The 27885-nt window shown below is 42.6% G+C and overlaps 1 protein-coding gene and 1 long non-coding RNA gene across 13 annotated transcripts in view; one reads left to right on the forward strand and one right to left on the reverse strand.

The window, feature by feature from the left end:
• Dclk1 (doublecortin-like kinase 1) overlaps positions 1-27885 on the forward strand; it is a 296766-nt gene that overhangs the window by 133455 nt on the left and 135426 nt on the right. For all 10 annotated transcript variants that reach the window (XM_017319447.2, XM_006500983.4, XM_006500982.2 and 7 more), the window contains exon 4: positions 5024-5123. In XM_017319447.2, coding sequence (XP_017174936.1) covers positions 5024-5123 — 100 coding nt within the window. The remainder of the gene's footprint in view (positions 1-5023; positions 5124-27885) is intronic.
• Gm9831 (predicted gene 9831) lies at positions 1697-27462 on the reverse strand. Of its 3 annotated transcripts, none has more exons than NR_165824.1 (5): positions 24946-27462; positions 6981-7101; positions 4772-5110; positions 2723-2955; positions 1697-1892 (listed from the first exon to the last, which is right to left on the reverse strand). It is a non-coding gene; the product is annotated as a predicted gene 9831 (long non-coding RNA). The 3 variants fall into 3 exon arrangements; NR_165825.1 differs by lacking the exons at positions 1697-1892; positions 2723-2955 and adding exons at positions 16038-16279; positions 18374-18504 and having other exon boundaries at positions 4504-5110; NR_165826.1 differs by lacking the exons at positions 1697-1892; positions 2723-2955; positions 4772-5110; positions 6981-7101 and adding exons at positions 16052-16279; positions 18374-18504.

The raw sequence follows: 27885 nt of genomic DNA on the forward strand, positions 1-27885 counted from the left end.
TCCTTAATTGAGATTCATCTTCCTAGATAACGGTAGCTGTGCCAAGTAACAAAAAAAAACCAGGAAATTGGATATTGTGATCCCTGGTCACTAGCTCTCATCAGCACACTCAATAGCTTTTTTCTTTTAGCACATTTGACAATCAAGCACCAGTGCATTTGACAGACTTCCGTATTGTCCCGAGCACCATCCAAGAGAAATTCTCTCCATGAACAGGGGACTTTCTTTGGAGTTAAATTCCCATCGAATAACCAAAGCACCAGATAAGAACCAGATATCCATGGACAGAACTTGTGCAGTGTGCCAGAAACAGATCACGTCCTCTCTGCCTGCATGAGATGCGCATGGAATTTTGTTACTAATGAGGACATTCCAAAGGGTGTGCTTTTCTCAAAAGACTACAAATCTGCAGTTCCCACAAGTCTGAGAGTTGGTGAAGACACTGGCACCCCTGAGCTTCTGCAACAATGGTTCATGCAACTCTTATTTTAGCCCCAGATGAGAGCAGATTTGTAAATGAGTTTTCAAAGGTTCAAGCCAGGGAAGCCAAAGGGAAGCCCGAGCCAGGGTCCGCACCCCATACTTGTGTGTGTAACTTCTAGAAGCTTTGCACTAATTACCCGACTCAAATCTAAAGTATGCTTTTCATCAAAATAGTAATCTTAAAATCCAATATGGTGGAGGCAGAGGCAAGCGGAGTTAGAGGCCAGCCTAGTCAACAGAGTGAGATCCTATTTCAAGACAAAACCAAAACCAAAGTAAAACAACAAATGAAACAAAGACAAATTCTTGTTCCATTAGCAATCAGGAACATTCACTTGTTACACCTTGCTCAAATCTACTTCAAAAAGAAGTCTGCAGGTGTGGATATCTCGGAGTATTATAACTGTGTTGGGTTCTGCTTTAAAAATTAATTCATTTGAAGTAAGTTTATATTTGATTCATACTTATTTTGAAAATAAAGACAACATTTTTGGTTCAAAATAGCTAAAGTGTATTGAGAAGGTTCCTATTTGTGGTTATATTTGGTTTATATTCATGGTCATAAGATATTAAATCCTTAAAATGATTGATGTAATAAACTGAGGTGCAAAGAGGTTCACAGCTGAGTGGCAGAGCTGGGTTGACACCTAACCCAGGGGGTCACCAGTGCTATGCTCTTGGGGAATATACCAGAGATTACATGGATAGAGGGCCAAAGAAGGCACCACCCAGGAGATACTGTTATGCCCTGACTAGATTTCAAATATATATATATATATATATATGAATATATATATATGTATATACTCATTTCTAAACAGATGAGAGATGGCAGACAAATCCAGACAGCTCCCCTCAGACTTTGACAAAACTACTAGAAAAATTGTGTGGGTTACTTTGGGCAAGTTATTGATTCACAGCAAACAATGTTGGGAACTGTAGAGATTATAAGTCTATAGACTGGAGAAGAAGAGAGAAAAAACATGGACACATATTCTCCAGGCTATCAAATAAGTGGTCAGTAAACATTTATTGAGTGATGCCAACAGCTTCAGAACAAGGGTGTGTCCCTTTGGGTTGGAGGGGTTGGAGAAGGTAGGGCTCAAACCTTCAACTGAGTCTTGGTCCACAGGAAGGACTTAGACCAAGTCTTGGTGAGAATCATAATAGGAGGATTTTTATAGAAAAAGAAATCACACAAGCATCACAGGTGTCAGAGAATAAAAACCAGTGGAAACATTTATTTTAGAGTATAATGTCTGTCCAGACATCACTGTTTATCACTCATAGACACTGGGTCGACTGGAGACCTGGTAGGTCGAGTTGGAGACAGATGTGAGGCATCTGGAATACCAGCTCCGAAAGACAAACCTTAAGGCAATGACTATAAACCAGTGGTGATTTCTGAGCTACGGAAAGAGAATTTGAAATTTTAGGAGAGAATGGCAGACCGACAAGATTAAACAGCATGGAGTGCCGGGAAAGGGGCAGGGCTTCAGACTTCTACAAGAGCTAATGCCAAGGTCCCTGGAGGAGGATGGGCTCTGGGCAGACAGGATGATGACAGCTATGAGGAGGAGGGCTGGGGCTGTCTGGCATTTGAAGATGTTGCAGGGAATCAAGCCATATCCAGAGAGAGGCTATGGATGAGAGGGTGCTTGGACAGGAGTTATTCACAGGCTGAGTGTATCTTCTTTCTCAAACTTGGTATTTCTCTTTACATCTGCCCTATGGTCGATGCTTCTGACAGCATCTGAGCAGAGGTTTTTTGGTAGATGAGGACGATATTCATGGTCCCATGTAGCACAAAGCATGTTCTTTACCCATAAACCTAACTTGTATTTTAGAGCTGGTGACCAAGCTGAGTTTTGAGTACATTAAGTTTTCAAACGATTAACACTTCATAGACATAAGGTCGGAGTGTTATGCAAAACTCGTTTTACATTTCTCTACTTTCTATAACTCCTTGATGCCAAAATGTCCAGAAATACCTCAAGGAAAATTCCCACAACACATTTTCCAAGAGAAAAATGGGGTAAAACTACCCCTGTTACTCTTTTCTATTAGGTGGACTACATTACAGTGACCTCTCAATAGTTACAGAGTAAAAGAGTGTGGATAATAGAAACCTACCAATTTTGCCCTAACCTGCCTTTCATCTAAATCTCTTTTGTCCTCCACCCTTTTGTCAGAGCTTCTCACAAGGAATGGCATTTTTAATTTCATCTACAAAGCTTACTGCCATTTTCCAGTGGGCTGTTGTGGGCAGCAAAGAGGCAAAACGATGCACAGCAGAAACCCCTGGAGTGTCAGACAGTTCAGGGTTTCCACTGATTCCATCCATCGAAGCTTGAGTGGTAAATGAGTACATGTTACTTGACATTGGAATGACTCCTTCCCTTGTCTTCTCTGCTGTGCGATGACAGACAATTTCTTTAGCAACCACTGTGTTCTTTTCATATTCTTGGAATCCTAGTGTTGGAAGGAACATCAAAAGTTCATCACGTTTCATCTCTCACTTGCCAACAGGATTACGCTTAAACTGTCCAAGATGGATCATTTGTTGTCTGCTGTGTTCTTTGAGCTGAGAGCTTGGAGAACAGTCATCATCAGAATGGTGGGAGCCCATTGGCTACAACCTACTTAGAACACCTTGTGGTCCCGTTGGTTATCTACCCACTTAGCAAGAACATGCACACACACGGTTGAATGTGGTTGAGTTGTCACGTGATATCCTGTCATGGAAATGGCAGAGCATGTAGAAAGGAAGATGTATCCCCTTTAGAAAACAACAGTTTTGATTTATATGAAATTTTGTGGATGTGCGTATGAGCATAGTTTGTGCATATTTGTACGTATACAGATACATGTACAGAGAGTAGCTTTGGGTATCATTTCTCTATCTTGTTTCCAAGCTTATGAGTTAGGCTCTACCTACCTCTGCTTACCCAATATTGAGATTATAAGTGTTCTACTGTAACTGTCCTTTAAACATGGGTCCTTGGCCTGTGGGCAAAACAATGAGGCATTTTCTTGACTGATAATGGGATTATAGGATCCAGCCTACTGTGGGAAGTGCTTTCCTTAGGTGGGCCTGGGCTATCTATATAAGAAAGGTAGCTAATGTGAGCCCGGGAGCAGGCTTGTAAGCAGTCTTCTTCCATAGTCTCGGTTTCAGTTCCCGCCCCAAGCTTCTGCCTTGCCTTGCCTTGCCTTGCCTTGCCTTGCCTTGATGATGAGCCACAACCTGCAAGCCAAATAAAGCCTGTTTCCTCCGAGCTGTACTTTACAGCTGCAGAGAAACAAACTCAGTTCTTATGATTCTCCCCCATGGTGAAAGGAAATTGGGGATGGATAGAATTCAGCAGCATTCCATCATTAGCATAACCCATGCTACGAACAAAAAAAAAAAAAAAAAAAAAAAAAAAAAAAACATTGTAGGAGAGTCTAAGCTTGAAAATGAATCACGCTGGCCACAATTCACTGAGAAGTGACATCTACCTTAAAGTTCTCATTTGGCAACACACTGAGTCAAGTCCTTGTGTTTGTTTTTGAGATAGAATGTCACTATGGTATTCAGATTGGCCTGGAAGTCAAACTGGTAGTCCTCCGTACTCAGCCTCCCTGTGCTTAGAAGACACATGAAACCACATCTAGTTGAAATTTTTCTTTCACCCGACAATGAGAAGTTAAGAGGAAGAATGTCATGATGGCCCCAGGCTATAATTTCAACACTGGGGAGGCTGAGACAGGAGGATGGACTGTTCAAGGCTAGCTTGAGCTATGTAGTGGAACTCTGGATCAACCCAACAAACAAGCAAGCAAACAAACAAACAAACAAACAAACAAGGGGCAGAGACATAACCCAGTGGCTGAGTGTTAGTCTAATATGTACAAAGTCTTGCATTTGATCCCCAGTACTGAGCAGGTGGGGTACTGAGAGATTTAGTGTTTGATACAGTAAGACAGAAGAGCACAGAGTTTCTTTAGAGTTCGGATTCAACTCCCACCAAGACCTTCTTTCCCGGCTCTTCCTCTTATAAGGGTTTCAGTTTATTTCAACTAGAGATGGACTGGGCCTACAAGTTATAATACTATGCTGTTTTTTCTCAGTGGTTGTTGTGAACATGTAGTGCTGTTAATTACCAACAGAAGCATGTCCTCAGTTAAATCCGTGCACTGGCTCTCCTTGCTTTTGGGACTTACATTCAGAAGCTGGGGGGAGGGGGTGGCACTCCGGGGTCCGAGTAGCTGAATGCCCAATGTTGTGGAAACAAAGAGCTCTTACCTCATAGCCTGTTGATGTTTCCAGTCATAAATGTGACAGTTACCCACCCAGTCGCCTTCTCTGCCTTCCTGCAGACCTGAGACTAACTCGTTCCTTACTGGATAACAGATGCACAGCCGAGCCTTTGAAATCCCCCTGTTGATTCCATTAGAGGAAAATGGCTTTATGGAGAAGTCTGGCGGGGGGGGGGAGGTGGTGTTGTGATCGCTGTTGTGTGGACCCCTGGCTGAGAACTATGCTTTTCTCTTGTAGGTGATGTGCCTTCAGGACTTTTTTGGTGACGATGACATTTTTATTGCATGTGGACCAGAGAAGTTCCGTTACCAGGATGATTTCTTGCTAGATGAAAGTGGTAAGAAAAAAAAAAAGTTCAAAACCAGGGGAAATTTGAGGCAGCTTTCCAAAATGAACTGCACCAGGCCAAGATTATGTCAACTCCAAAGTCACCAAATGAGTTTCAGACCCTCTACTGCCTTGTCTCTCCTATATCTTGAATTTCTTTGATTTCTTTTAAATATAGAAAACAGATGAAATGATCATTGAAAAGGTTAATCCATTTGGAAGACTATATCCTCATGGCTAATTTACAGCTATTTAATAACTAAACTGATACTTTGCAGAGAGCCATGGTGTGGATTTCTACACTTTTTATTACATATTTTCTTTAAAAAAATTTATAATGGAAGGATTTGTAATTACAAACTCACTGAGCATGCTTCTAGACTCGGCTTTCATGTGGCTTCCCCTGATTCCTGAGAAAAGGGTTTGGTACCCTTTCTCCCTGAAGTAACGCTGGAATTTATGTGCCATAAACTTCTCTGAAGTGTCAGGATGGGAGCATCCTTCCACTAATGAACTAAATGTGACCCTTGGTGGTTGATAAGGAAGAGGGCTTAGTTGATAAAGAGGCAAGGTGCTTATAAATGGGGAAATTAATGTGAAAGTCTATGATTTTCAGGATGATTTATTTTGGGGGTCCTGGGAATCATTTAAGAATTGCCTAGCATCTGAGGTAAAATAATTGCTAAGGACGTCCTGCTTGATAACTGTACTTTTAATCCAATTAGGGAACTGTTACATAGTCATTGACATCTAAAAGTCCATTTAATTGAAATTTTTGAAGTAAGAAGTGAATTTGTTATTGCTACAGTAACAGTACTGAAGTGCTTAACATAATGGCAGGCATTACCCTGTCCTGGTCTCACCCTCGAGCCTCAGTTTCATACTCACATTGTGGTGTAATGATGGGCCACATAGAAACATTGTTTAATGATGGATCACAGCCCAGACACAATGGAGTCCCATGCCAGGACAGTGCTCAGGCACAGCCTAGCCACAGCATAGCAAACAGTTCTATTAAATAGATTATATAATGCTCCTACCACACTAGCTCATCTAAGCGCACCCTTTACAAACCATTGAGCAGCACAGGAGCAGGATACATATATATGCATATATGTGTATGGATATATATATACACACACACATATATATATAGATATATATACATATATATATATATATGCATATATGTGTATGGATATACATATATACACACATATATATGTAAATATATATATTTACATATATAAAAGCAGTGATACATAATTAAACATTTACTAATTCATGGCATATGGAAAGAGGACACCAATAACTGCCCTCCCTCATGAAAACTTAAACGCTCAATGGAAGTACCTAGAGATGACATGAAGGGGCCATGTGACAAGATTTACTTGGCATGAGGTCCTCACTGGAGGAGTACTTTGGCATCTCTTTCCCTCCAAATAAGTTTTCTCCAAATATATTCCATCTTCATAACTGATACACATGTCCTCTTGGGGCAAGGACTTATGTAAATCTATCACTCACAAGACATGCTCAGGGAAGAGAGATTGCACCCTGTTTAGGAATAAAGTGGCCTTGCCACTGTGTGGAACAAACAAATGTTTCCCAGTCAGAACGCTGAGCTGACAGCAAAGGTTTTGAGAAAAATAAATGGCCTTGACTTTCAATTTAAAGAAAATAGCTGTTTTTGATAGAACGGTCAGGGAAACCAGATGTGCTCTGAAATGAAGCCCACTTAAGGCTCTGATACGAAGAACAGCCTGTCGGGTCTGAACTGGAGTACAGCCTACTTTCTGCTGCTGGTTTGCAAGGCCTCCATTCCTTTTATCTGGCCGTCAGGCTGACTTCAGTCCCCTTCTCTCACCTTGCCCATCCTGGGAAGCCACACAGCTGGCCAGTCTACTGCTGCTGCTTAACTGCTGCTGATGTGGTAAGGAGATGCTCTCAGCCTTGGGGCTGCAGCCACCCACAGGCAGGTAGATTTTCTGTGAAGCACAATAGAAAGCTGCCATTAAACAACCTTACCAATTCCCCTCATTATCAGGAGAAATGTGGGGGTGCAGCTTAGAAGCAGGGTCCTTCCTTAGTTTTAGCCCAGCTTTGCTAAAGAAAAGACAAGTGGGGTCCGGAGAGGGGAGCCAGGGTTCAAAAGCTCTGACTCCCTTTTCAGAGGTCCAGAAGTTTGGCCTCCAGAGTAACATTATGGCCCACAATCATTTGTAACTTCAGTCTCGGGGTTCCCAATACCTTTCCCTGTCCTCCTGGGACAACAGGGACATACACAGTGCATAGACATACATGCAGGCAAAATACCACTGTGCATAAAAATATAAGTAAATAAAAGTATTTTAAAAGAAAACACAAGTGTACATGTGCTCACACACATTCACACAGACAGGAACACACATGTATGCGTGCCCTTACACAAGTGCACACACACTCATGTAGCCTAGCCATCTTTTGACCTGTGAAAGAGCTCTACAAACCACTTTGTTGAGCTCCTCAGTTGCCTATTCCTGATAAATATACCCTATCCAGTTCTCTGTGTGAGATAAGTTTACTGTGTAACCTGTTTTTCCCCATTCCAGGAGAAACACGTAGGCATGGGAGAGGGGAAAGAGAGTGGACTAAAGAAAAGCAAAAATCTAAATGAAGATTTCACTTCCTTAGATGAACTTACCCCGAGTCTAAATTCTCCCGTTGACAACTGCAATTTTCCTGGTGCTTGTACAGTGTGTTCTGGGGCTAATGTATTAAAATTTGAATCTTTTTTTTTTTTATAAATGTGCAGAGTGTGATCTAACCCAGTTCATTTGTAGTTACTAAATGGTATCTGAACATTGATGCTATATTTGGTCAGCTCTGCAGCCAGCTTCCTGAAAGACGTGGGGTGATGGGTGTAAACAGCTTCAGAATTATTATTTTCGTGGTGCAGAACCACACTTGATTTAATGGTTATCAGGAAGTGGCTGTGCGATGCAAGGTGATGCTTTTACTTTATCTATGGAAATTAATCTAGCTACAAGTGTACATGCAATTAGGAATGATACATCCTCCAAGTACCACTAGCCAGCTCCCAGAGGCATTGCTCAAGGGCTTTCTAATGACAACGGATGCCAAAACAGATATGTGTTTCTCAGGGCCACACGAGAGCAGAATCAATATGAGAAGTGAGTAGCTAGAGATGCTCTTTCTTCCTATCTTCACCTGCTATGCGGGCTGCTTTCCTGGTTCTGATTCAGAATGTAACCATTTTTAGCAGAGTGTGGTCCATCAAAGGAGCATCAGCACCTTCCAAATGGTGGCCGGAGTGCTATATAGAGAGGCCAGCAGAGGCCTGTAGATCCGCCCTTGTGGCAGCTGCTCTCTGACTTAGAATGAGGACACACAGTGAGGGGACATGCCAAGGAAGCTCAACACAGTATTGCTTAGACATTGATGACAACCCAGTGAGTGTGGCCCTTGCTATTCAGAGTTGGCAAGAGTTTGACTCTGTGCTCTGTGATTTAAATGGAAGGAAAAGCTAGGAGAAGCCCACCCCTAAGCAGACTATTCCTTTCTGTTTTCTCAGCTGTACGTGAAAGTTGCTCTGTATTGACTGCAGGGTTAATGTCAGATGTGTGACTGGGTCCATTTCCTGTGTGCACCGTGGGTCTATATTTCACGTCTTCTTATTGAAGTAAGAGAGATGGAACAAATATTAAGTATATTTATGCATATGTGCATATAAATCTGTATACACATAAACAGTCTTAGAACTAAAGAATAGAACAAATATATATACTACTGTTTTCAAGGCCGTGTAGTATTCTACTTGGAAAAAACATGTGTATATGTGTTTTGTTGTCCTGAATGTCTGTGCACAACATGCGTGCAGTGCCTGTGGCGGTGAGGAGAGAGCATCAGATCCCCAGGAACTGGAGTTAGAGGTGGTTGTCAGCTGCCTGGTGGGTGCTAAGAACTGAAGCTGTCCTCTTCAAGAGCAGCCAGTCCTCTTAACTGCTGAGCCACTTCTCCAGCCCTCTTAGATTCATCTTGAGACAGCGTCTCACTATGTAGGCCAGATTGGCCATCAGCTCGCTACGAAGCTCAGGATGGCCTTCAACTTGAGATTCTCATGCCTCAGCCTGTGATTATCTGGTACCAGGTCAGGCTATAAAAGCTGAAGTACTTTTCTAAGAGCTCTGTATTGTGTGTGTGTGTATCTGTATGTGTGTGCATATACATACATAGTCTCATGTCAGCAGACCATCAGTCCAGCTTTCCCCCAGATATAACCATCTGGAATGCTGTATTTTTCCTGGATAAGAGAATCTTTCTAGACAGGACATTTCCTTAGCTTCTCATCAAGACTCCCATGAAGTCAGGTACACCATGGCCTGTTGATACATGTTCCTATAACTATTGCATCATGACCACCACTTTTATGGATTCATGACTGAATGAGATGATAGAAACTGTAAGAGCTGACAGTCATCAGGGTGATCTCCATCACTTTTCACATCCCTGGGTGCTAACAGGGCTAAAACTGTCAATATCAGAAACAGCACTGGGTTAGCCTCAGAAGGCATCGGTCTTGTCCAAGCTCCAGGTGTGGTGTCTTTGGCTCACATCCTCCTTCCTATGCTGTATCTACCACCTCCTTCTGGGCTAAAATGAACGTTAAATTAAATAATGCCAAAGCACCCCCAAACAGCCTTCTCCATGGAAACAAACCCCTAGAATATTGCAGCCAGCCCAAGACACATATTTGTTTGTGGGAACTCATTGAATTCAGATGCTAACAAGATTGGCTTTTGTTGTCTTTTAGAACCAGAAGGTGGTTTCTATTCCCCTCTCCTCACTTGGTCCCATGCTAGATGTGAGGCGGGCCTCCAAGGAGCTCTATTGTTCACTGCTTGGAATCTCTAAAATATTAAAACAAAGCACATTTAGAAAAAAACAGACTTTGGAAACTAAGAGCCTTCAGGATTCCAGAGTTTGGGAGTAGTGTGTGTGTGTGTGTGTGTGTGTGTGTGTGTGTGTGTGTGTGTGTAGGTAGATGTGTTGGTTTGTGTTCAAGAGATCTCCAGTGGCCCTACTGCTCCATCCTAGACCTTATGATGATTGGAAACGACAGAGTCATTGAAAATACAGAGAAAAATGAAGTTAGATAAAGATCAGGCTTCCTGTAAAGTGACTTGAAGCTCCTGCTCTCAAAATTCACTATTATTTTTCATTCATTTATTCAACAAACTATTCCATTTATAGATGGATTATGCAGCAGGAAGTGTGCCAGGAACAAATAACAGCAGGTAGTAAGCCGTCAGACATGGTGGCTCAGATTAACCTTGAACGTTGCTCACATTTAAAGGTACCAGAGGCTATTCAGCACTGAACTTTGACCCAGAATATTAAGTATTCCTGCTGCTTCTCCTGGGTTTTATTCCTTTGGGAGAATATAATGTTAAAATGACTAATGGCTCAGAGCAGACCAACGGTTCCTCATAGCTTTAATTGGGTTATGAGGCTGGTTTGCAACGAGTCTTGTGGGCAGATTTCTCCCAGATGTACAATTTTCTGTTTCAGAAGTTATTTCTAGGAATGAATAGGCTAACAAAAATTGTCTTCTTGGAGAAACATGTCAAATCTGGCATGCTCATTCTTCATTTCCCATTGCGTCGGCTTGTAGAATTCAGCTGGGTATTTGAAGTGGAGGACTGGGTCATGTGAGTTCTGCATAGAAGACATGGCTGCTGGTGGGCTCTGTGCCCATTTGACTCTTAGCAATTAAATTTATTTTATTTTATTTTTACTTAGTTTGTTTTGATTTTATGGGTTTTTTGTTCTCTTTTTTCTTTTCATTTTGTTTTTGAGGCATAAAGAGGAAGAAAGAAGGAATATTACATTGGGTGAGGAGAGAGGTAGGGAAGAGTCTGAAAAGAGATGGGGATGGGAAAATTTTAATTAAAATATACTGTATAAAATGTTTAAATAAAAATTAAAAGAAAACAGCAAGGTGCTGAAACCTTTCTTGGCCACAAGTAGCTATATTGTGAGTAGAAATATAAGGTTTCTTGGAGCTTGATGATATTGGGATTTAATTGACTTCTATGCTGTTATTTGTAGACAGTATGGGATAGAGTGTTGTTTTGGAGACAGAATCTAGCTCAGGCACCAACTAGTCTATTTGCTGCCATGAGAACAATTTCTACACCAGAAACCAGGTGACTAGGCAAAACCTACCATCACTTCTTTACACTTTTCTTTTCTGTCCCCATGGTCGTCTTCTGACTGTATGTAGTAACTGAGAGGTGCACTGTAAAGATGGAGAACCTAACAGAGCAACAGTACCAAGCATGAAGCCATGAGGGATGAGTCACCATGATCATCTCTCCCCAAACCTACCAGTGGTATCCCTCTGTGAATGACAGCCACAATGTCATACAAGGCGGCCAACCTCACTAGGCCCTAGAACGAATAACTACTTCCTTCTTACTGAATGCAAATTGGTCTTTTCCAGCATAGACTCACTCTCCCAGATCCTGCCCTTCCAGGTAGGGACCGCCATGCCTGCCCTTATCCACGGGGATCTTTTCTCCCAGCCCATCAGGAAAATCAAAAGCACTCACTACAAAGTTCCATTCCTCTTTCCTTTATCCCTCTTCCCCACTCTTTCCTTGTCTTGCAGAGGGGAGCCATGACTACATGACTACTCTTCTCTTGTCCTCTGATGTTTTGACTTCATCTTCCCAGCACCCCTGTCCCACTGGTCTAGTGGACTGACTGGTTATGTCTCCTTTCTTCCGTCAGCCCACAACCATGCCCAGGTCCTCCTGCCCTGCAGGTGCCTTCTCTTCAAGTCATGGGGGCTGATTTCCTTCTGTCTACCTGCTAAAAATAATCAATGGATTGTCACCCTCCAAGCTTTTCTCTGACTCACGTTTTCATAACTTTAGGCTACTGCCACAGTAAACACAAAAGATTATGGGATTGTTTGTATCTGCACTTCATTGGCCTTTTAGATTTGTCGACTTGCTCCTAAGATACTAAAAATGGTCTGGACTCTTCTAGCTCAGTGTACTGGATAATTCAGAACTGCAAACACGTAGTTTTATATGACAAACCTTTACAGCAGAACTTCTCCCATGTCTGCAGAATACTCAACATAGCAAATCCCTTCTCTGTGGGAAAATGGTGGAGTCCATGATTTCTTTATGTTCTACTTGCTGGCTCCTGCCATGTCTGCTCCCTCCTGGGCTGTGTGAGATGATGACTGGAACAGCCAAAGGGGAGGGACCAGTGTTATGGTTCCTAAAACCCCTAGGCCATCACTGCTCATTAAAAGCCAATTTCCTTTTTGATTGTCTTCAGGGTTTCTTGGGGGACTCACGCTGAGAGATTCCAGCCTTCTTTCCTGATGTGTGACATTAAGTATCTTCCAGCTTTGGTGGTCATCACCTTAGTTTGTATTTTCTAAACCACTCCTTTCTCCATTGGACTCAGATGGTACACAAGGGAAGAATCTAAATGAGCTCCATGCAGACTCAGATCTATCAAGTCACCCATCTGTTCCATGTCCCAACCAACAGGCCACCCAGTACAGCTACAAAATGTCCTTTGCTACAAAATGTTCAAGGAAAAGTAAGTCATGTTAAAAAACAAAACAAAACAAAAAACACAAAACAAAACAAACAAACAAAAAACCCCACCCATCCACTTATACCATTACTGCAGTTCCTAGATAATTTGCATCTAGTGCTTTGTGTCTTCTGTGCAAGCCTTATAAGGATGCAGGAGGAGGTGGCCTCTGGTTTAGAATGATGGAGCTCCTGTCACAGCTGTCTGAGAACTTTCCCACATAGGAATAGGTGCTAGAGCATTTTCCTAGCACGTGCAAGATTTCATTGCCCACATCACCATTTACCTACATTCAAAAGTAAAGTCCTTCTTAAAGATCCTGTTCTTCCCCAAGAGCTTAAGCCTTTGGCATGCATAATGTGGATAATAAGCCAAAGCCCATATGTGTTGTATGGTACTTTGAAATTTCTGGAAGGTGATCCAACTCGGAGTTCATTTTCAAATCTGTTTTTTACTTTCTTGAAGTCTGAGCAAAACTTCCATTTTACTATTTTTTTCAATGTGTGTGTGTGTGTGTGAGAGAGAGAGAGAGAGAGAGAGAGAGAGAGAGAGAGAGAGAGAGAGAGAGCACATGCATACAGGTCCCCACAGAGGCTAGAAGAAGGTGTCAGATCTCTTGGAGCTGGACTTGCATATAGTTGTGAGCCCCTGACAAGGGTGATGGAGACTGAACTCAGGTCCTTTGCACTTGCACTTGCACTTGCACTTGCACTTGCACTTGCACTTGCACTTGCACTTGCACTTGCAACAATGGCTTTGAACCCCTGGGCCATCTCTCCATCCCAGAAGCTTCCGCTTTGAATCTCATCATATTGTGATTGGCTCACTCAGACGCCACATAGATAATAATCCAATAAGTAATGCTGAGCTTCAACCACTGTGTTGAATGTTCTTTTTTCTCCTTTATCATCCACTTCTTTGTAGCACGTGCCGTTTCTGATGATCTCCCCGCACACACACCTCCTTGAAATTCTGTCCCCTTGAACTTCGTGGTGTTCTGCAGCCTGGTCTTCTGTTCTCTTGCCTGCTTCTGGGATTCATTCAGCTTTGCTTCTTGCCATATATCCTTGTGACTGTTCCCTGAGACTCATTCTGCATTCCTTTTTTCTACTTAATTACTCTGCTCCTAGCCAAGTTCATCTACTTTAATGGCTTCGGCAATGATGGTGATGGCCCACAATGATGGTGACGAATGGCTGCCAGATGGGAAGCAATAAGCAGAAGCCTTTGAAGTATGTGTAATTTTCCCCATTTGACAATTAAGGAAATTAAGGCTTAGAGATGATAATTTGTCTGAGGCCACACAGCTAGCTAGTATAGAAGGCAGAGTTCAAACTCAAGTCTATCCACGATTGATAATGAATCCTTAGCCTCTAAATTCACCAACCACCTCTCAGTCTACATCTCTAGCCTTGATTCCTCCCAGCAGCAAAATAGCCATATATCCAACTTTCTAGCTGGCCTCATCCATGATTATTCCACAGCCACAGAAACTTCAGTGCATCCCATGTGAGAGCTAACTACCTGGTGGAAGGCCTATCAGGTTATATCGTTCTCCTGGCTTCCTGGGCAAGTCCCTTGTATCAGAATTCTCTACAGCAAACATTGGAGAACCAGATCAGGGACATGGAGCCAACTGTCATTTCCTCTGACACCCACTCAATAAAGCCAAGTCTTTGCCCAATCACTAATACACTGTCAGTCTCCTGCTTGGGCGGTTGCAAAGATGTATGAACGATCCCACACCTTATTTAGGCAGAATGACTCTCCTACGTATTTTTTAAAGATTGCTGGACATCTAGACCTAGTGCTCTAGGAAAGGTGTTTTCTAATCCATCTGTTCTCCCCTGCCTGGCTGCCACCATCCCTTTAGACCCCTCTGCTCTCCAGCCAAGGAATAATTGTTGGTGTCCTCAGTACGGTCACTTCTCAACCCCTCCACCAAAAGCCATATTGTCCCACAAACCTGGGACATTCCTCTCACCCCACCCAAATCCCTCTCATCCTCTGACAAAAGTCACGTTCTTTATAAAGCCTTACCTTGTCTCTTTGGTTCATCTCATCCCCTGAGTTCTTATTCTTTGTCCATTTCCCTATGTTATAACGTTTTGATGATCCTGCCTCACACCACAGACCTTTCTAAAAATGGTGAACATGGCTTATATTTAGCACATCCACTTCTAAGGAAAAAACAAAGAAACTATAGTGTTGTTTTCTAAATAAGATCAGATGAGCTGATTGCACAAGGTCATTGCATTGGTGCACTCCAGATACCTAGCTGTCAATACCTTCCTAAGATTGTGTGTGTGTGTGTGTGTGTGTGTGTGTGTGTGTGTGTGTTGTATGAGAGAGAGAGAGAGAGAGAGAGAGAGAGAGAGAGAGATCGAAGAGGAAGGGGAAGAAACATGGAGACTCAGGAAGCTTTCGAGTGGCATGGTTCAGCTCAAGTGTGAACCCATGAGAACCTCACAGTTGTATAGAGCCCAGCCCATGGGCAGCAGCAGAGGAAAGGAGCCATATCAAGCTCGAGAGGGTAAGGGATGCATGGATGCTCCCATCCTCTTATTTACAATCTCAGTTCACATGGAGGCAGATAAATGGCTACATTGACTGAGTCCTTCTAAGCAAATAGCAGTCTCATCCAAAAACCCCTGCACATAACATTTACTCTGGATACCCCACGGTCCAGGTGAATTGGCAGAGAAAAAAAATAATAACCATTATGTTCACCTAACTAGTGGCTAACAGAACTGGTAAGAAAACTGGGGACCATAGTTTTCATTTGATTTCACTTAATTATGAGCACCTGCATGTTAGACACAGGCATCTAATCTCCATATCCCACCTCGCCTATAGAGTACAATGAGTGTAATAAGAGCCTAAGACATGTTATTTAGATTGATGGATATAGAAGCTTGTTTCTCTTGTCATTCCTTCAGATGTCTGAGGATCGTAGTCCAACACTTCCCCAAAACTGGGCTTATTTTATTTTTTGAGATAAGGTCTTGTTATGTAGATCAGGCTGGCCTCAAACTTACAGAGACCCACCTGCCTGCCTCCTGAGTGCTGGATTAGAGGCAGCTACCACCATGAAAGCTGTTTTTTTTTGTTTTGTTTTGTTTTTTTCAGCTTTAGGCAAAGTTCTCATAGTTCCTTCTCTGAAAGCTACCTTTCCATTCCTCTGTAAACCCCGTGGTCAGAAACTATACTTCAAATGCTTTCCCTTCCGCAAATGGTATCCCAAACAGAGTGCATCCCACCATGGGAGCTTTAAACACACTGACAGAGGCAACAAACTTACTCTGATGCAGGGAAGACAGATTGCATTTTCTTTTATCTGTATACAAATAATTCAGGTCTATGGGGGAGCTGAGTTCTCTGGGGTTGTCTGATGTGACGTATCCGAATTCTACTTGCTTCCGTGCAGATTTGAACTTCCACCCAATGCTTCATCTGTATTTATACCAGAGAACATCTTGTCAATCTTGGTCTTAATTCTGTTCCTTTGTGGACTTTGGGCATTCACATTATGCCTGGGAATTCCTAACAGCAGAAAAAGGAGTTGAAATAAGATCCAAGTTTCAGGCTCCTTCCTGTACCCACTAAATTATGTTTCCTAGAGCCTGGCTAGCTAAACATGGTGACAAGGTTGCTCAAAAGCTTCCAGACAGAAACAACAAGATTAAAAACTGCAGTAATCCTCACAGGTTTCCTGGTAGGCAGCAATGGCAGGTAACATTGAACCAAGAGACTGTCTTTGATTCTGACTCCATCTGAGCAACAAAGACTTATAAGATAAACTTGGTCAGGGTGAATTTTTAAGAAATACTTTTGATCCAGGAGCAATCCATGAGTCAGACTGTAGCAAGCTAGAAGTGGTGTGGGTACCACAGAGGGACATGGGGCTGAGGTGTGCTTTCATAAGGTTTTCCTGGGAGCAATGCGAAGAAAGATTTGACTAATGTGGAGGAATTCCTTTATCTGTGTCACTCTGTTGGAAAGTCTCCGGTTAGAGGGTACCCCTTTGTGATTAGCTTTAAGTTGTAGGATGTACTGGATCTCAACAGGCTAGGCAGTTGTCACTTGAATAGTGGTAACTCTGTGTCCCTATCACCTCCACCTTCCAGCTCCTCCCAGGTCTGCCTCTCCTCCCAAATGCCCCTTCTCTCATTCAAGAGCCAAAATATGTAGACACTGAAAAGAATGAAATAAGACCCATACACATCACCCTTACAAAAATCAACTACAATTTGCAGCTGGAGAGATGGCTCGGTGCCCAAGAGCACTAGCTGCTCTTGCAAAGGACTGAGCTCCAGATCCCAGAACCCACATGGTAGCTAGCAGCCGTCTGCACCTCCAGTCTCAGGGTATCCAACGTCCTCTTTTGACCTCCACAAGCTGGTGCATACACACACATGTAAGCAAACACTCATACATGTTAAAGTAAAACTAAATAAATCTTATTTAAAAAAAAAAAAAAAAAAAGCAACTCTGATAGACCAAGACCTCTCAGCGTGAAGCCTGAAACGGAAACTGATAGAAGAAAATCTTGGTGGTGCCCTATACAATGCAGATGCTTCTGACTAAGAACATATTTAACTCAGGAATTTGTCTCAATGACTGACAAACAGGAGCTCAGACAACTAAAAGTTCCTGTGCAGCAGAGGAGGAAAGAATCTTTGCCAAATGTACATTGTATAGAATTGCTGTTTTGAGGACCTGTAGAGGAAGAAAACAGATCCCTTGCTGTACCTTGACCTGACCCATATATACTCCTAAATGCAGGGGTTGGGGTCGCTCACGATATAATTCACAGTATCACTCTAAGGGTATATACGCTTAGTCTCGGCTTCTTTGAAATATCAATTCAGTTCACCATGCCAGACACATGTTAAGAGCCCACTATCAATTGAACATTTTGGAGACTTAAAATGCTTTTTTTTTGAAGTGAAGTATTTAAACTTACAGGAAAGCGCAAACCAATGTGAACAGCACTTTGATTGTAGAAATGATTTTTAAAATTTACTTTCAAAAGTGGGTAATAATTTGGCCCGTGTAAATATGGTATATTTTCATTATTTTAAGGATCCAAATCACTTACACATAATAAATACCAATTTTCTGTGACTGTTCACTGCCTTGGGCTAGATTTTCTCTCTCAACAAGTCTTGGAAGTAAACAAGTGGATTATCTTTGAGATAAAACGTATGTAAGTGACAAGCATGTGTTTTCCAAGACTGAACAGAGTGATGGTGAAATTACAAGCCTGTTTTTTCTTAGAGACACAAAAAGATACAAAGAAGAGTTCTGCATTCTCCTAAGCCCTTGTGAGGAATCTGCACAGCTGTCAAAATCACTGGCTGCTCTTGCAGAGGACACGGGTTCAGTTCCCAGCACCCACATGGTGGTTCATAACTACCTGTAACTCCAATTCCCGGGATCTCATGTCCTCTGTGGGCACTGTACTCAAATAGGGCACATATGCACATGTAGGCACACACATACATAACATAAAAATGACCTTTAACAGAATCTTTAGGTATTATCACAGAGAGGAAAGCTGGTAAAGGTCAAAGGTCATCTCAGTGGTCACTTATGTATCAGAACCAACCAAGACAATGGCCACTTTATATTTACCTGTAGAGACTGCCTGGAAAGGATAGATAGACGATATCACCTATAGCTTCTGAATTGATCTTCTGTGGTGAAAACTTCCAGCTTAGCCAAATGTGTGTTCCAATACTATTATTTGTTTAACACTTGACACCCTGTCAATGGAATTATTCCAAGAATGTCACTCAAGGCAGATTTGTATATTAAGAAGAAAAACTATGGAAAAAATGAGCACTTTCACATTTTTTTTCAAGTGAGATATAAAATATTAGCCACATGCACTGAAGTTCCCAAATATGAAACCAAGGGTCATACACATCTCTGTACATATAAATATGTAACAGTCTGATTTACCTAACACTAAGTGAATGCATGTGGGCATCAGGCCAGTGTGATGAGTACTGGAAATATCACAGTGCCTACAGGAAGAGTCTCACCCATAGAAATCAAACATCTAATCAGAGATTCACTTAATACAAAAAAATTCCTAAGTAAATTATATGCTGTGTCACAAATCAAGCTCCCCAAAGAAAAAAAGTAGGGACAGAGAAAAGGAATGTAGGAAGGATGGGGGTACTTTAGACAGATATTTGAATTGCTTTAAGAGGGTAATGGAACTAATCATGAAGGTTTCTGAAGATGAATGTTCTAGAAGAAACAGTGGGAGTATCTGACATGTCCCCATGCAGAACCCTGATGTGGCAGGCAGGTTGAAGTGTTATATTGTGACTCTGAAACTAAATACCCAGAACCCACTCAGGCTTCCCAAGGTCAATGGCTTCCAACAAGACTTTTCTCACTATTCGGTTCCAATTTGTGACTCACTGGCTATAAATTCAGGGGTTCCCGTGGACTTAATAATATGCTGCATATTCACAGAACTCAGAAAAGGGCTATATTTTTGTTCTAAAGGCTACAAATCAGGGCTAGCCAAATGCCAAGACACATAGAACAGGACAATTAAAGTATAAGAAAGGGTGTTCCACATGCAAAGCCTACTCTGCATATCAGGATATATCATCCTCCCTGCATGCTTCAGTGTTTATCATCCAGGAAGATCAACAAGCTTTGAAGTCCAGAGTTTCTATTGGGTTTCATTATGCAGCACGGTTGATTAGCTCAAGGCCACGTGGTTGAACTCGCCCTCTAGCTTTCCTTCATCCGTAGAGATTATCAGGCTGCTCACCATGTGTGGTGGTTTGAATATGTTTGGCCCATGGGAAGGTACTATTTGGAGGTGTGGCCTTATGGGAAGAGCTGTTGCCTTATTAGAGGAAGAATGTCAATGTGGAGGCAGGACTATGAGGTTTCACATATATGCTCAAGTTTGGCCAGTGTAATCCACACCTTCCTCCTGGCTGGCTGCAGAAGACAGTTGTCCTCGTGGCTGCCTTTGGATCAAGATGTAGAACTCTTGGCTTCTCCAGTACCATGTCTGCCTGAACACTGCCTTGCATGATGATAATGGACTGAACCTCTGGAACTGTAAGCCAAACCCAATTAAATGCTATCCTTTAAAAGAATTGCCTAGGTTACTTCTCAGCAATAAAACCCTAACTAAGATACCATGTGACTCAAAGACCCAACCTTCCAATCCTATGGTTAATCTGTGAGAAGCCCATCCTGAGTCACTTCCTCCGTCCAAACTTGGGTGTGTTTCCGGGGAAAAGATTGTTTATAGGAAAATTCAAATAGCATAGAAACTTCTCCGAAATGTCAGAACTTTGTTTTTTGTTTCCCTCATTATACACCATGGGCTCTGTCAAGATCTGAGGGAAAGCCTGAAAATTTTGTTACTCATAGTAATAATCAGTGTAGCAAAAGCAATGAATGTATCAGAACTGTTGGATCTTGCCTTGTGGTGGCATATGCCTTAAATCACAGCATTCAGGAGAGAGAGGCGGGCAAATTTCTATGCATTCAAGGATAGGCTGGTCCAGCACCTGAGACAAGCATCTAACTAAGTCAAGGTGGAATAATCTATCTTCTTTGACATGCTGGTTTCAAAATTTGATTTCTGCATAAAGGGCCTATGTATGCCATTAGCGTTTAGCTCCCTGTGCAAACAGAGAGGTTTACAGTTGCATTCTCTGAAAATGGGGGTAGCGCAATGCCCTCTGGGGTTGTTGTAGAGCCTTATACTCTAAGCTCAGCTGTGCACATCTCCACCCTTTAGCTAGGGCAATTGTAAACTAGCTACATTTGCCCAACAGCATCGTTTACTGTTGGAGAATCTTAGAGCTGATGTACCTTCACCTGTGAGTGAAGTACCTATGAGGCAGTCAGATACTAGGGGAGCTTGATGCCTGTCATACTCAGCTGGCAGGTTAGTGTGAGAGCTGATCCTCAAGGCTCTGACTTCCAGTCCAGCCTTGCTTCCATCATTCAATCAACCAAAGCATCTTCACCAAAGGGAGATATAGTCTCAGGAAGTCCTAGAGATGGGTAGGGAGACTGCCATGGTATGGCGGCCCTTGATAAATTGCCCTCTCTGAGCTAATGTCCGCTGGTAAAATGAAGAAAATCCAGATCCAGTCTCCAAGTCTTGTCATGATGATTCTACCAGAGACGTGGGGCAAAATCCGTCCTAGAAGGCTGTAAAGCGATGGGCATATCTTAATGCTTGGCATTACTTCATTTCTTAGAGATATCTTGGTTACACTGAAACAGATTCTAGGTCCTTACTTTGAGCCACTTAAGAAACAGTTGTCTGAACATGCTACAAAATGGGGGTAACACTGATGCAGGAGGAAAAATGGTTTCCCAGCAAGAGGCCATCCATGTTTGGCAACCCTGCTTAGCAAAGCCAGACTGGAAAGTGAAGCAAGAGTTGCATGGCAACCCAAAGAGGAGGGCCCAGAAATTCTAGCACATGACACACTGTTGAGTAGAATATGACTCATCATGGTCTCCCTGATGCTAAGATTAGAATTGCAAATGTAGCCATTCCACACCCTGCCCGTGCTCACAGCATCTGTATCTATAGATTCAACCAACAATTGGGGGTGGCAGGGGAGGTGCTGAGTCTCTGACAAACACAATCAATTTTCTTGCCGTGGTTTGTTGATCAATACTTCATAACTCTTGGCTGTACCTTGGCTCTATATTATAAGCAATCTGGAGATGATTAGAAGTATATAAAAGGTTATGTGCGGGCTTTGTCCTTTTAAAGGGATTTGAGCATGTATGGCCTTTGATATAGATAGGGGTCTTGGTACCGGCCCTCCAGGGATCCTGGGAAGTGACTGCATTCCTCCTGTCTACCCAAGAGGCAGTTATTTACATGCAAGTCTTACTCCCAGCTGCAGCAAGGTAGCTTAACTCCACCATTAACTGCAAGGTCAGTTAAAGCAGGCCGTTTTTACATTTCAAGCATGGGTAATCAGAGCGGGATGCAGCACACGGCATATGTGTATATTGAATGCGCTCTTAAAGTCCACATGTTTTCTGCATGGTGGATGTGGATGTGGAGCTACAATCCATACACATGAACTCATCTCCCAATAAATAAGTCATATGAGAGTAATCCAAAAATAACAGGACATACTGTTAAATTAGTGTATGCTTGAAAATGTAAGCAAGCAACTTTAAATGTATTAAAATGGAGTAAAGTCATTTTTGTTAACCTAGGCTGTAACACAAGGAAAAGAATGTACTGTGACATACAAAACAAACACACAAAACAAAGCAAAGCCAGCCCTCCACCTATCTAACCGATAGATGGCATTATTTTTAAATGCTCTCGGGTTGCTTCTCTATTTGGACAGACGGTGTGTGTGGAGGAGAGGACATCACATTGGTCTGCCACTTTGCTTTAACATGCTGAGAGCATTAGCATATTTCTAACTGTCTTTTGAGTGCACTGCTGTTAATTATAACTGCTCATATTTGGCTTGGAGCCAGCAGCTACAAAGCCTATTTGAATTATTTAGAGCAATTCTATTGCCCAAGAACCTCTCTACCAGGCAATTTAAGAAGAAAGCCAGGCCCAGGGAGTCTCTTCACAGTCCTCACATCTTTCTCCCTCTCTCCACCACTTCCTGAAAGGTGGGATGAGAGTCAAGCCATAGCATATTCCTGAAGGGTGGGATGGGAGTCAAGCCATAGCAGGTTGACTAATCTATGACTTCACCAACTGGAGCAGGAAAAAAAAAATGTACTCTAAAATCATTTGGTCACTTTTAGATATTTCGTAAATTATTGTCCAGCAATTGCTCAGCTATACTGGATGGTTCAAAAAATAGCAACTCAATTTGAAGTTAGCACTACTTTTCTGTAAGAAAAAAGACAGTCAGATCTAGGCTTTACGGTCTTCATGGCTACTCAGCTATACTGTAGTGTGAATCAGCCTCAACCGCAGGAACATCCAGCTCTATTTACCAGAAGAGGCAATAGGCTTAGTGTGGGCTGCTGGCTGTAGTCTGATGAGTCCTGTTTGGAATCATGGGTTCTGTTTTAGTCTCTGGAGAATATTCTTCTTCACAGTGGCTTAATAAAATGCAACTCAGTTCCAGAATTGAAAATCTTTCTGACAAATTGGCTCACAGTATAGCTGCTTCATAATTCATACTGCATCCTTACATTTTGCATAGTTGAGAATTTATGCACTTTTGAACACATGTTTTTAGAGTTCTTTTCCATAGCCTTAAGGGCTATCCTGAAGGTCCCAGCATTTATCATTTTGCTGAGACATTAGCTATACCTTCGCCTCCTGGATTTGTGCTGTCTCTGATTATCATGGAGTCTATTAATGTTAACAGGGAGGATGTTCCTTGAAGGAGGACCATAAAATATGTACATTATTATGCAAACAAACCTTATGCCCACAGTAGTCATTGACACTAGTGGAGTCCCACATCTGCTGGCCCTGTCCCAGAGGCAGGAACCATGTCATTCTGTCCCTACAAAGGCCATGCCGGACCTGGCAATAAACTCTTGGTCTTGCAGGAGGTTTGCTTTTCAAGGTTCACTTAGTTTTATTTTATGTGTATGAATGTTAGGCCTGCATATGTGTAAGTTCATCACATGCGTTCAAGCCTGATACCTGTGGAAGCCAGAAGAGGGAGTCAGATCTACTGGAATTGGAGTTACAGTTTTAGGCCTCCACATGAGTGCTGGAAACTTGACAACTGGTACAGCAAGAGCTAGCTTCCTTTGCTAATATTTTTAATCATGTGTGCAATGAAGGGCAGTTGCCTTAGGTGCCTCCTATACTCAGTGTGATTCCTATCATTTTGTTTCCTGTTGCTGGGATAAAATACCCTAGCAAAAATAACTTAAGAATTTATTTTAGCTCATAATTTCAGGTTCAAGCCCATTGTAGCAGACAAGTCAAGACACCAAGAACATGAAACAGCTAGCCATATATCACAGTCAAGGGTAGTTTTTCTCCACTCCTAAACAGTTCAGGATCCTCTGCCTAGAGAATGATACTGCCCACCGTGAGAAGGCCTTCCTACTTTAATTAAAATAATCAAAATAATTTCCAAAGACATGCCACCCTGATACAGATGAATTCCCCATTGAGACTAGATTGTGTCAAATTGACAAAACTAATTACCACCACTCTTTAACTTATTTTTTGATAGATTCTCTCACCAAACCTGGAACTCAACAAATCCACTATACTTGTTGATGTAAGCTCCAAAGGTTTTCTTGTCTCTGATTCTCCAGGGCTGACATTGCAGACATATGGTGTCTTAGGGTTTTATCACTGTGAACAGACACCATAACCAAGACAACTCTTATAAAGGACAACATTTAATTGGGGTTGGCTTAAAGGTTCAAAGGTTCAGTCCATTATCATCATGGTGGAAGCATGGCATTGTCCAGGTAGGCATGGTGCAAGAGGAACTGAGAGTTCTACATCTTCATCTGAAGGCTATTAGGAGAAGACTTGTTTCTAGGCAGCTAGGACGAGGGTAATAAAGCCTACACCAACAATGACAGTTCTCCTCCAACAGGCTCATCTTACTCCAGCAAGACCATACCTCCTAATAGTACTACTCTCTGGATCAAGCATATACAAACCATCACATATGGCTTCTATACCTGGTGTTTTTAACATGGGTGCTGGGGAGTAGATTCAAGTTCTCATGCTGGTAAGGGCAAGTATGGCACCAACTGACCCATCTCCCCAGCCTCTTCCCTCCTCTCTCTGTCTCTCTGTCTCTCTGTCTCTCTGTCTCTGTCTCTCTCTGTGTCTCTCTGTCTCTCTGTCTCTCTGTCTCTCTCTCTCTCTCTCTCTCTCTCTCTCTCTCTCTCTCTGGCAAAGTTTTACATTTTTCTCCTGAGTTGTCTGAGACAATTATTCTAGAAGGAATAAGAAAGAAAGGAAAGACTAAAGGGAAGGATGAGAAAAAGGAAAAGATAAAAGAGTTCTAACATTTTTCTCCTATCCAAATGACTCCAGACTTTAGATCTGCCATTTAGATGTGGAGATCTTAAGATAAAGGGACCGCACATATCAAGAGCCTTTAAGAATATGTTGGAAACCTGAAGAATAGTATTTGGAGAAGAAATTGAGGTCAGAGCAGTTCAGTTGTGACACATAAATAAAGAGTGGATGTTCCCAGTTGCTGTGCTCACTTCCTTACCAGTTAGTTCTCTCAGACTTCCTCCCTCTCCTTTGCTGGAACAGGTCATGTTAGGCCGTGCATTTGTTCTGCCTTTGTCTCTCCTTGTCTCAAGGGTGTTAGCATCGAAATACCATGGATTTGTTGTAATATCCCCGAAGAATCTTTTCTTCCTTCCTGGGCATTCTTCACAGAATTAGTCACTTTCCAGAACAGGAAGGAGGCTTACATCTAACACCTTGATTTCAGCAATCACAGTAGAAAGAAATCCACAGCAAGAACATTTTGTTATTCTTGCGACGGTGGCTCTTGTCCTTTCTTGAACATCGACTATGTCCTGGAAACCAGCATGCGTTCCTGCATTGATACAGAGCTAGCTTTCTCAAGGTGTAGTAAAAAGATAATGTGACCTCCCATATTGCATATGTTGCACATGGCAGAACCAGGATGTGAACTTTGATCTGCTAGTCAGGCACCACATTGTCTTTGGCTTGAAAAATTGGCCGAGCTATATCTTACACGGCTTTTAATTAATATGAAAGTTTGGCCTCTGTGTAACTGTTATTGCTGGTGATTGTTCTTTCTGTCGCTGATGGCAGAAGAGAACACAGAGACTTTTTTGGAAATTTATCTCACTGCCCTTTTCCAAAATACAGTTGGGCTGTGCAGCCAGCTTACAGATGCTGAGTCACTGATGAATCAGCAGACTGAGCCAGCATGTGTCCTTTATGTTTGGGCCATAATCTTTGTCATTTGCCTTGTAGCATCTTTACCCCTCACTGATGTCTCATGAACATTTCAACACCCACAGGACCCAAGGTCTCCTGCTTCTGACTGCCCCTCCAGCCTAGGGCAGCCCACCAAAGCCCTGGCTTTTTCCTGGTGACTCAGACACCCTTTGCACAGTTTTAGGAACAGTGACACAATAATGAGGCTGGTTATACCTGAGACTGTTCCAGAGTTCACTGGGTATCCAGTTCCTTCTGAACCAGACCAAAATGTGACCTTAACAGGCCATTCTCAGGTATTCTGAGACCTTGAGTTCAGTGTCGCGGTGCCCTTGAGATAGAAGCAACAAAGCCGAGTCTTTTTCAGGTCTGTCTTCAAAGAGATGGGCTCCCATTTCTCCAGTCAAGGTTTTCCAGCCCATCGTTGCCTGCTGCACAGTTCCCAGTAGGCAGCTGTAAAGTGTTTTGCTCACTCGGGTCTAAATGGATTTCTTCTGTTATTCTTACTGCATCTGGTGTTGTGGGGATTGATTCAGAATTATTCTTATAGGGTGCTGGGGACTGCTCACTGAGCTCTTGAGCTTTTCCCGTTCTTTGGGGCATCGTTGCTTATGCTCCCGCCATGCCAGCCTTACTGATGTTCCGCGGATCACCGAGTCCCAGCGTTGGTCCTTCAGCTCTTGCTTTTGCCTCAGCATCTGCTTCCTTGTCCCTTCCACTCTGTAATAATCTTGAGCAAGTCGTTCTAATTTCTTCCATAACTTCTGGTTCTCTTTGTTGATGGCAGGGTTGAACTTAGACTCACTCTCCTTTGCTACTGACAACTCCCAGGCCTGGGTCTTCTCCAGGGCTGATTTTGGCTTTGTCTCTTCCATCGGCACCCTCGGCAGAACTTCAGGTTCATTTAACTCCATTTGCCCAATCAGTGTCTGCAGAGAATATTCGGGGTCGATGTGGTCCATTTTGTCCAGGAACTGAAGGTCTCCCATTTGCTTCATGTATCCTGAGGCTACACAGCCCTTCCTTGGCTTCTTATGTCGGTTATGGTTTTTTATCAGGCATCCTAGGAAGGATGTTTCAGCCTGAGCCAGTAACTTTGGTTCCTGAAGCTGCCTAGTGTCCTCCAGCTGCTCCAGGGCTACCTGAGTTTCTTTCACATTTTTACACAGCTTCTGGGTTGGCCCCACTTCTGACTTGTGGCACTCCATGAACGTCTGTGACTGAGAATACTTATCTAGGCTAGTTGCATGTGGGGCCGATGGAAAGGAACGTCTACGGTCCTTAGTCACCGTGCTTCTTAAATATGAGCACTCACTATGGCCCCTCCGAAGTGGATGGGGAGCTACGGCGGAAGTATAAATGCTAGGGTTAAGATTTTTTCTCTTCCCAACAATGCTTTGAAGCCTCTGATGTGTAGATGTCTGGTAGTAATCATGAGTGAGGTCATCCCAGCTAGTCTGGTGTTCACTCAACCCTGCCAAGCTATCTTGGAAGTTGCAAGGCACCTTAGTTCTGTCTGGGACAGCTAGAAGCCATTTCATTTTCTCCACCATCAAATAAGCACTTACAGCTGGACATACAACTTGGACTCCAGGTCTTTGGGAGTTCATAGTTGCTTTCTGAGTTGTGGAAGTCCTGCCCTCAGGATCTTGCCTCCTCTCATCATCCTAGGACCATGGCTTTGCCCTTTCCAGAACTCATCCCACATAGATCAGGTCCCACTGTTTGGCTATCTATTGTTTCTATTTGCATGTGTCCGGTACCCCTAACTTCATAGCTGGCTCTCTCTAGATTCTGGTTTTTATCCTCTATCATCATTGCTGGAGGTTTGGAACCAAATGAATTCTTTGGAGTCATAATAATACTCTGGAATGATGGCCAGCCAACAATCCATTCTTTACTCTCTAGCCATGCCATCTCTATGGTGTGGTAGGTGGGGCCATCCTCTACTTCCTGTGTAATGATTTTAGAAATGGTGTCATCTGGGAAATGCGTCTTTGCAAAGGTAATATGCATAGCAGGATAGAGACACAGCACATCCAGCAACAGATGGCTGGTAAACAGAAAGCCAGAGGGAAGGGGATGGTAGTGTCCGGGACAGTGGCTTTCCAGATAGCTTGCCCTACACAAAGTCTGAGACCCTAGCTGGAGTCTATTAGATGTGTCGTCTCACATGCTTAGTGCCACTAACCACATTGCACTGAGTTAGTTTTCTGACGAAGTTACAAGATTC

Source organism: Mus musculus, chromosome 3 (genome assembly GCF_000001635.26).
Source record: "Mus musculus strain C57BL/6J chromosome 3, GRCm38.p6 C57BL/6J".
NCBI classification, from domain to species: domain Eukaryota; kingdom Metazoa; phylum Chordata; class Mammalia; order Rodentia; family Muridae; genus Mus; species Mus musculus.